Source organism: Littorina saxatilis, linkage group LG7 (genome assembly GCF_037325665.1).
Source record: "Littorina saxatilis isolate snail1 linkage group LG7, US_GU_Lsax_2.0, whole genome shotgun sequence".
Taxonomy (NCBI): Eukaryota; Metazoa; Mollusca; class Gastropoda; order Littorinimorpha; family Littorinidae; genus Littorina; species Littorina saxatilis.
In genome coordinates this window covers 49,125,308-49,135,620 of record NC_090251.1, presented here as the reverse complement: position 1 = coordinate 49,135,620, position 10,313 = coordinate 49,125,308, and the positions used below count along the sequence as shown (strand labels likewise).

Genomic DNA, 10,313 nt, shown 5'->3' with positions numbered 1-10,313 from the left:
AAGAAAACAGGTAAGAAAGACAAACAGAAAATGAGAGCAAAGAAAGCAGGAAAGAAAGACAGACAGAAAATGAGAGCAAAGAAAGCAGGTAAGAAAGACAAACAGAAAATGAGAGCAAAGAAAACAGGTAAGAAAGACAAACAGAAAATGAGAGCAAAGAAAGCAGGTACGAAAGACAAACAGAAAATGAGAGCAAAGAAAACAGGTAAGAAAGACAAACAGAAAATGAGAGCAAAGAAAGCAGGTAAGAAAGACAGACAGAAAATGAGAGCAGGTAAGAAAGACAGACAGAAAATGAAAGCAGGTAAGAAAGACAGACAGAAAATGAGAGCAAAGAAAACAGGTACGAAAGACAGACAGAGAATGAGAGCAAAGAAAACAGGTAAGAAAGACAGACAGAAAACAAGAGGCGAAGCCTTCAAGGTTCACGTAAGAAATCGACAAACAGTAACACAAACTCAATCACTTCGTCACACATACACACACACACACACACACACACACACACACACACACACACACACACACACACACACACACACACACACACACACACACACACACACACACACACACAGTAAGCGGCATAGGTGACACTGTGCAAGAAAGCGAGACACTAGATCTAGATCTGAATGGCCGATTTCGAAGAAAAAACGAGTCTCGGCCCGCTCGGCAAAATAACAATGACCGAAACTTTCAGTAATTCCTTCGCGTGACGTCTAACCCTCTTACGTCATAATGTGACGTCTTCAAATGTTGTGACGTCTTCAAATGTTAAAGTTTCTACCACAGACATACTCGTAACATACATACATACGCACGCACGCACGCACGCACGCACGCACAGACAGACAAAAGTTAGCATCGCATAGGCTACACTTATGTGAGCCAATGAGAGCAAAGAAAAGAAGAAAAGAAGAAAGAAGAGACGAAAAAGGGAAAGAAAGAAGGAAGGAAAGAAAAGCAGCCCACAAACACACAAACAAATGAAAGCAACACGAACATCAATTGAATTCCCATAGAGGGACACAGAGAGGTACCAAACCCACGGATGGAACAACCAGGTGCAGTACTTCCTGCGGAACTGAAATGGTTCTACCTGAATCCTCTATTGACAGAGACACTTCGTTAATTTTGTTTTAGTGACTCGGTGTAGGTAAAAGTAACTCAGGACATCTTCAACGACACTACAGCCTCATGACAATCGCAGAGCACAGGTAAAATCCACTCTGAATCTATGCCTCTCCCCTCCCCTCCCTTCCGCCCCCACCCCCACCTCTTTCTTCCCTCCTAAATCCCTGTTTCTCTTCATTCCATCAACAGCCTCCCCCGCCCCCCCCCTCCCCAATCGTCGCAGCTCATGCAGCCTCTCCCATCTATTTCTCTCGCATTATTGGAGTCAAACTTCCCGCCTCCCCCCCCCCCCCCCCCCCCCCCCTTGCCAGTTTTGCCTCCCAGTTTGAGTCTGTATATAAAAGCCCCTCCCGTGTATATGGTCCGGGAGATAAGAATTTCAGTGAGATCTTACCAACTTGTGGATGTCATCTCCCCCTCCGAAAAGTGGACAGTTTTTGCAGTCAGTGAAAATAACAAAACGCTCAAGGTATGTTGCGTGATGCTTTTTTCATTTTATTTCATACTTTCGTTCGGATACGTACTTTGTTGATTGTATTTCAATAATCTGTGTTATTGATGATTTGTTTCAACGGGATGTTCATGATCGATACATTGTTCGTACGCAACTATTGCTTTTTCGTGAGCTCATTACTCTCTGTGTAATCAAGGGGTGGGGTTAACATGTTCATTGATTATTAATTTATAGGTGAGTTTTTTGCAACTAATAAAATAAATGAATAAAACGAAGAAAAACGGAGAAACTTTAAAAGAAAAGAGGAAAAGAGATGGAAAGGAGGGATAACAGAGAGAAAGAAATGAAAAAAGAGAATTAAAAAATGAAAACAAGTTGTTGTTTTTAAAAAGGAAAAAGGAAAGATATAGAAAAACAATAGTAGGCAAACATCATTTGTGTTCTTATATCATTACCAATGTTCCTTGCGCAACAGTTAACAGCATTTAACAACTTTTGTTTCGAACAATTTTTATTCTAGGGCGTGTTAAGTTAAAAACAAAATATATCGACAAAGAGAGAACGTCATCATGTGAACAATAATTCACTCGCAGATACAGGAGAGAGAAAATAACCCCACAGGAAAATGCTATGTAACCGCATTGCCCAAAATTACGTCCCTTTGTGGTATCTTTTTTACAAAAGAGGCGTTGGACAGAAAATGTGAAAAAGTACAGTCCCAAACTCCCAATAAAGACCCCTCCTTTTTACGACCGTTAGTCGTTAGTGGGAGGTTTTACTGTATTAAACAGCGACGATTAACTATAAGCATATGTGATCAAATTGAACCAACAGACGAACTGTAAATAAACTGAGTAAATACAATATAGAATGATTAGATAAATAAATTAATTAATTAAATGAATACATTAATAAGTAACAAATGTATAGACAAAAAAAAAGAAAGAAAGAAAGAAGGAAAGAAGGGGAAAAAAGAAAGAAAGAAAGAAAGAAAGAAAGACAAAAGGAAAGAAAGAAAGAAAGAAAGAAGTACACCAAGCCAGACAAAAGAAGACACAGAGTGAGCCCCTAAAACAAATACGTGTTACAGAAGACGAATTGTACAGAAATCGGAAAGAGAGAGAGAAAGAGAGAAAGAGAGAGAGAGAGAGAGAGAGAGAGAGAGAGAGAGAGAGAGAGAACTCAGAACTCAGAACTCAGAACTTTATTACATAAGGATAAAGGTTTTAGGCTTAGCCTAATCTTCCAACCTGTCCTTGGAACATATACAAAGAATAATTGTAAACAAAAACAAAGACTGCGCACATACCTCATCAAAGTATTAAACTAATAAAACATCAAAATAATGGTCGAGTATAAACATACAAGAGAGAGAGAGAGAGAGAAAGAGAGAAAGAGAGAGAGAGAGAGAGAGAGCGAGCGAGAGAGACAGAAAGAGAGAGACAGAGAGAGACAGAAACACACAAAGAGAGAGAGAGAGAGAGAGAGAGAGAGAGAGAGAGAGAGAGAGAGAGAGAGAGAGAGAGAGACAAGACAAGACAAGACAATCAATCAATCAATATGAGGTTTATATCGCGCGTATTCCGTGGGTACAGTTCTAAGCGCAGGGATTTTATTTTTAATTTTATTTTATATATATTTTTTTGGTGCAATTTATTTCGCGCACATATTCAAGGCGCAGGGATTTATGTATGCCGTGGGAGATGGAATATTTTTACACAATACATCACGCATTCACATCGGCCAGCAGATCGCAGCCATTTCGGTGCATATCCTACTTTTCACGGCCTATTATTCCAAGTCACACGGGTATTTTGGTGGACATTTTTATCTATGCCTATACAATTTTGCCAGGAAAGACCCTTTTGTCAATCGTAGGATCTTTAATGTGCACACCCCAATGTAGTGAACACGAAGGGACCTCGGTTTTTCGTCTCATCCGAAAGACTAGCACTTGAACCCACCACCTAGGTTAGGAAAGGGGGGGAGAAAATTGCTAACGCCCTGACCCAGGGTCGAACTCGCAACCTCTCGCTTCCGAGCGCAAGTGCGTTACCACTCGGCCACCCAGTCCTCGACAAGACAAAATCTTTATTATCGAGGGTAATAGATAAGCAAAAATATTGCTTTTTTTACATCCAGCCCTCGCCCTAATATAGGGTCAACAAGAACAGAAAACAATATAATCAAAGAACTATCACATCAAACTTAATACATTATAACTGTATAAGATACAAATTTAAAAAATAAATTGTCATGCTGCATTTTAAGTACAATTTCAAATGATAAAAAGTGTCAATTTTTAACATAACTTAATATAGATCTGCATATTATTATAATTCTGTTTAACATGCACTTACATTTTAAATGAATTGATGAACCATTCAGCACATGTTTAGTTGCATTATGTGCGACATATAATTTTTTTTAAAGCTGTCTGTGTTTGTTTTATGCTTAAGAAAAATAGGCAGTGAGTTCCATAGGACCGCACCTGAATAAAGAAGGCTTGATTTGAAAAGGTCAATACGTGGAGTCGGTGTTATGATTTTTAGTCTGTGAACTGTAATTCAAAATAAAATTATCACGTAATGTCTCCGGTGCATATCCTGACATCACTTTATGCATCATAACACCTTTATTATACATTAATCTTTTTTGAAATGGTAATACTTGCAAATTTTTATAATCAGATTCTGAAGGAGTGTGATTTTTTAGCATAATAAGCTTAACTGCTCTTCTGTGAGAGAGAGAGAGAGAGAGAGAGAGAGAGAGAGAGAGAGAGAGAGAGAGAGAGAGAGAGAGAGAGAGAGAGAGAGAGAGAGAGAGAGAGAGAGAGAGAGAAAGACAGACACACAGACAGGCGAAGAGAGACAGAGACAGAGAGATCTAGACAAGACAGACAGACAGACAGAAAGACAGAGCGATACAGAGACAGAGGCGAAGGCACAGAGAGAGAGATACCCATCATCCTGCCTTTCCCCCCTAACATTCGCACAAATACAAGATTTGTCTTTGTTCTAACAGATGTTTTATGTGTCCACTACGATGTCCACTTTTATCCTGGTGTGTTGGCTGACCTGTTGGGCCGCTGCTGACGATGACTTCTCTTGGGGCAACTTGTTTGGTCAGTATCTAGCCGGCCCCTTGTACTTGCAGCTTGCAGATTTCTGTGTGTGTGTATGTGTGTGTGTGTGTGTGTGTGTGTGTGTGTGTGTGTGTGTGTGTGTGTGTGTACGTGCATGCGTGCGTGCCTGTGTGCGGGTGTGTGTGCGTGTGTGTGTAGTTGTGGCTTCCATGTCCTTTCTTAAAGCGGGAGCTATGTGTCTTTAGTCGCCCACGTTACGCCTCTGGGACGGCTGTCGAGTAGGGTTTCGTTTGTTGTCTACGTTGCGCGTTGCACGTCTGTTCTAAGCAAAGAGAAGAAGAAGAAGAAGAATCTGAAGAAGAATCTGAAGAAGAATCTGAAGAAGAATCCGAAGAAGAATCTGAAGAAGAATATCCGAAGAAGAATCCGAAGAAGAATCTGAAGAAGAATCCGAAGAAGAATCCGGGCGCACTCATACACATTCTTTTGCATGAACAACTCATGCACACTCATATACACTTACGCATAAGTTACATGAAGATGACAAGGCAACAACAACACACACAGAGTCTCTGTTTTTATTGTTAAGTATATTAGTACAAACACAATATGTGACTGTGTACAGGAGGAGGAGGAGGAGGGGACGACAGTGGAGAGGGGTGGGGCCGGCGTCGGTCAAACTACGGCCACCAGGGCTACAACACGGGCTACCAGAACTACTACAGACAGCCCAAAGCGGGCTACACGGGCTACCAGAACTACTACAGACAGCCCAAAGCGGGCTACACGGGCTACAACGTCAACCCGTGGCACCGAGGTTATTACTACCCCTACAACACAGCAGGCGGTGACTCGAGCGGAGAAGGAGGAGGAGGAGGAGGAGGAGGGTGGAACGTTCCCATGACGTTGCCCGGCAACGGCCGGGGTCAAGGTCGAGGTCAAGGTGGAGACTCGAGCGGCGAGGGCGGATGGGGGAGGTCCCGCTGGGGCACCAACGTTAACATTCTCGGAAGAGGAGGAGAGGGAGGAGGGTCGAGCGAAGAGGATGGGAGGGGAGGAGGGGGCCCGGTGATGGATGGAGCCTGGGGTAAGAAAGACGATTCCTCAGAAGAAGTGTCGGCTACCCGTGGCAACAACGCAGCGGCCCCGGGACCAGTGATGCATAACATCTGGGGCGGTGCAAGAGGTGGTGGTGGTGGGGGTGATTCTTCACAGGAAGAAGGTCGGGGAGGGGGCGGCCCAGTGATGCATAACATTATCGGAACAGTTGGAGGTAACGGCGACTCATCAGAGGAGAAAACAGGAGGTCCAATCATGCATAACTTCTTTGGAACAGTCGGAGGTAACGGCGACTCTTCAGAGGAGAAAACAGGAGGTCCAGTGATGCATAAGACTGGTAGGGGAGACTCCTCTGAAGAGCTAACAGGACTCGGAGGTCCGGTCATCCATAACGTGTGGGGCAATGATTCTCCAGACCTCAGTGACGACAGCGACGTCTTCAACCTCCATTTCGGCAACAACGGCGGAGGTTCCAGTACCGGGGGCAGCTCCAGCGGAGGAGGGAACAGCGGAAACGGGGGTGGAGGGGTAAGACCCCCTACCCCCCAGCCCCCCACCCGACCTCCTGTTACAACGAGGAAACCGACAGACCCTACACCTTTCCCTACTCCTTACCCTGGTGCTAGTAAGTGTTTATCTATTTTTATTTGTATTATCTATTCTGATGCTGGTTGCTATCCATTCTCTTTTTGTCAAATTCTTCATTCTTTAATCTGTTTTTTTTTCTTCTGTGATGTGCTCCCACTAACGCTTGTTGTTTTTTCAAAAGTCGGATTTTACGTTTCTGGACGTTTTCCCCGTCATTTTGGCAGTCATGCCAAAAGTTCGGTGGAAGATTCTACCTGTTGCTATGTACCATTCATCCCCTGCTTGTATTGTGTCATATGACGCTCCATTCTGTCAATTGCTCTGTGCTATCTATTCTCTGTTTGTGTTTTGTCATATGATACTCCATTTTGTCGATTCCTATTTGCTATCCATTCATTGGTTCTGTTTTGAAAATATTGCTCCATTCTGTCTATTGATCTCTGTTATCTATTTTCTGGTTGTGTTTTGTCATATGATACTCCATTTTGTCGATTCCTTTTTGCTATCCATTCATTGGTTCTGTTTTGAAAATATTGCTCCATTCTGTCTATTGCTCTCTGCTATCTATTTATAGCTATGTGTCATTCATTCACTGGTTGTGTTGTGTCATATGTGACCCTCCACCACGAAATGAGTCGCATGTCACCTCGCGCGGTTCTGCGCTAGGCTTAATAGAAGTCCGGGGGGACTGTGGTAAAAGTGTGAGGGTCACCTCAGTCACAGGCTTATAACTCGAAAAGTTTTCGCTCTTTTCTAAAACGGTTTTTACCACTGGATAGAGCATAAAACACTCTTTAGGAAAATGTAAAAATATGAAAATCATGCAAAGATGACATGCGACTCATTCCGTGGTGGGGGGTCACATAAATATGATGCTTCATTCAGTTTACTTCTTTGTGCTATCTATTCCCCATTTGTGTTTTGCTATATGACGCTCTATTCAGTCTATTGCTATTTTTTTTATGACAAAACAGAACATAGGAATAAATAGCACAGAGTATCAAACGGCGTGTGTGTATCGTTGTGTGTGTCTGTGTTTGTGCTCGCGCGTGTAGTTGTTGTTGTGGTTGTTGTAGGCGTTGCTGTTGAACAGTCTTTGCCAATTGAGAGAAGATGCCATGGAAATTGCAATGAAAACAGGTGGATGATTATAATCAAAACTCCTGGATTGAGAGAACAGAACTTTGCACAACAGGTTCGTTACTTCTAGTAAGTAGAACGCAGTACATACACACACGCACCACTGAAAAAAAAGATGGTCAGCTGGTTTAAACTTCACAAGACTTGTTTCATTAATCTGCCAGAACATTGCTTAATCTATGGATCAAAACTCCAGCCCTCCCTACCAGGTCAAAAGCTAGCTGTGTCCATCCCCAAAGTAAGGCCTAAACAAAAAATAGGTGTGGTTACGGTAACCCGACCTACCCTATTTTTAGGGGCCGACCCTATAACTTTTTATTACATTTGTCAATTTTTTTTTTAAAAAACCAAGAAAACGAGTGCAGAAAACGCAATGAAAGCGAAAGCGCCCGAGTCGCACACTTATTTCCCTGTCAAGTAGGTTTAATTTGTACACATTAGAAAAAAAAGTTAACCAAAAAAAAAAGTGATTGCCTACCTTCCTACCCTATTTTTTTTGGCTATGTTACCGTAACCACACCTATTTTTTTTTGTGCCTAAGTCAGCAGAGTGGAGTCTCCTATCTCAATCAATCACGCTGCCATTTCCCGTTCCGAAGCTGGCCCGGTCTGGCCGGTTTTCAAAGACACACATCGTGACTGACTGCTCACAGTCATACAGCGAAACATGACGGGACGAGTCCCTGATTTTGAGTGATTACTTGTGCGACTTTAGGTTTGGGCGCTTTTTACGGCCAAAACAGAGTGACCTTTTAGACGGGTTTATGGAAAAAAATCACTTCGGGGGCAGGTCTAAAATCCTGTGTACAGTGCCAAATCATAATCCTTTAAAAGAGCAAAGCATGTTCTTTATTCTAACATATGGGCTAGGGTAAGTCATAGATACAAATAGACAGTATCTGTCTATTATATCTTTGGGTAAGTGTGTTCCATTCCTTCGATAGTCTCGTCATCTACACTTGCGTGAAAAATGCAATTTTGAGTCTGTTTTGCATAAAAGGCCCGCGAGATTTGTAGAAGTCAAAACAAGAACTTACAGTCCAGCCTCTCAACTTTCGTTCCATGCAATTTGTTTGTCTGTGCGTATAGACTGAGGGGTGCCCCGAAATGATTTGTAATCACAACATTCACAGACTTCAAATACGCCATTGAAAAACTCGTCCACGTGCGTTTTAGATCTATTTACTTGGGTGACTAAAACTGTCGTACCTGCCAAAGGCCGCTTCGCGTAACAAAATGACTACCAGAGTCGCAAAGCTCGGGATAATTTTTACAAGAAAGTCATATTTCGTTGTTTTATGAATATGAAGATATGGTGAGTTGAAAACGCCGATTCTTTCGCCAGAAACACGTCTGTTTCCATACCGGAAAGAAGGAATGGACTGAGAGCTACTATAAGAACGGCGCCGTGCGTACAATCGACCGAATGATGTTATTCACACAATACCATTTGGCGATCTCTAAAAAATCATTTAAAAACAAACTAGTTGACATGTAATGAAACTATTTACTGAAATCAAGAAGTATCTTAGTTCTAGCAGTACATATTTGGCACCCCCTGTCGAATGCACACTGGACCGTGTGTATACGCCGTCTCAATCAAGGCAAGTAACTCAGTGAGTATAAACATTAGCAAGAACCGCAACTTGAACACACTCGTAGTCGTAACACCTTAAGTCGGACAAATTACATCTTTATTTTTAAAACACGTTCTGGCATGTCGCATAGCAGCAGAACGGATATCTCAAATGACTTAAGATTCCGTGTGTAGTTTACGACAGGTATTCGCACAAATCATGAACAGTTTGAAGGCAATGTGTTTCGGAGTTACTGAAATGTAGGGGAAAGGCTCCTAATATGGACCGGCTCCTAATATGGACCACCTCCTGTTCTGACAAACTAACGGCGCTAGAGCGCTCAAAACAATTTCATTCGCTTTATTCACCCTCTCTGGATAAGTTGCACATGTCAAAACAGTTGCAGAAACACAAACCTCAAAACTGTTTTCGCTTTTTTTTCACTTTTGGCAGCGTTCACTCTAAACTTGCCGCCTTAAACGGACTCGTTTCTGTCCACAGCCAAAGCTTTCATAACACAAAAATGGCTATTATATGACAGCTAAGACAGTATTTGTTACATTTTAACAGTGTGTACCCCGAGTTTCTACTGCAAACAAAAAATAATAGCAAAACCTCAAAGTATGTGTGAGTCCCCTAATATGGACCACCTTCAACAAATCGAAGAAAATAAAACCTAAAGGCAATTTTGATTAATTCATTAAGAAGCTTGCTGAAAATAATCTATAACTAGCCCTCAAGATTTCAAATAAATATAACAAATAGTCTTTTTGTTGTGAAAGTTGATAATTTCACTTATTTTCACTCTGTGTTTGATAAGCTTCTTTAGTTTCCTGGTGTGCTTCAAATAATACTCTCATCAACCCGAAACAGCTAAATCTAAAGCATATTTGAATTAGTCTGACTTGCACACTAAGTTGTATAATGTTATTTTGAAGTATAGGGGGCTTTTTACAGTGATTCGTGAAGGCCGCTTCACTGGTCCATATTGGGCGCCCAGGCTCCTAATATGGACCTTTTGTGATTTTTTCTGTATTTAATTTTTGCTGAATGTCTATCAAAGCTATTTCACTCTAATTAGGCCTAACGGTTAAACTAAGAGAGAAGGACTACCAACCACAAAATGAAACTTCTTCGCAAGAAAACAAGCTAGTTATCAGCAATAAATAAAAAGTGGTCCATATTAGGGGCCCTTCCCCTACCGTTTTTGTCTCATTACCCGCTAAAGTGGCTTCAAAAACTGCCTTTGATGCCTTCTGAGAGGATTGACACCTACA

The 10,313-nt window shown here is 41.8% G+C and overlaps 1 protein-coding gene across 1 annotated transcript in view; it reads left to right on the top strand.

Moving 5' to 3' along the window:
• The first annotated feature begins 1,510 nt into the window (after positions 1-1,510).
• Positions 1,511-10,313, top strand: part of LOC138971691 (uncharacterized) — a 39,083-nt gene continuing 30,280 nt past the window's right edge. Inside the window, exons 1-3 of the mRNA XM_070344466.1 lie at positions 1,511-1,603; positions 4,613-4,712; positions 5,299-6,357. Coding sequence (XP_070200567.1) covers positions 4,613-4,712; positions 5,299-6,357 — 1,159 coding nt within the window. The 5' untranslated portion in view covers positions 1,511-1,603. The remainder of the gene's footprint in view (positions 1,604-4,612; positions 4,713-5,298; positions 6,358-10,313) is intronic.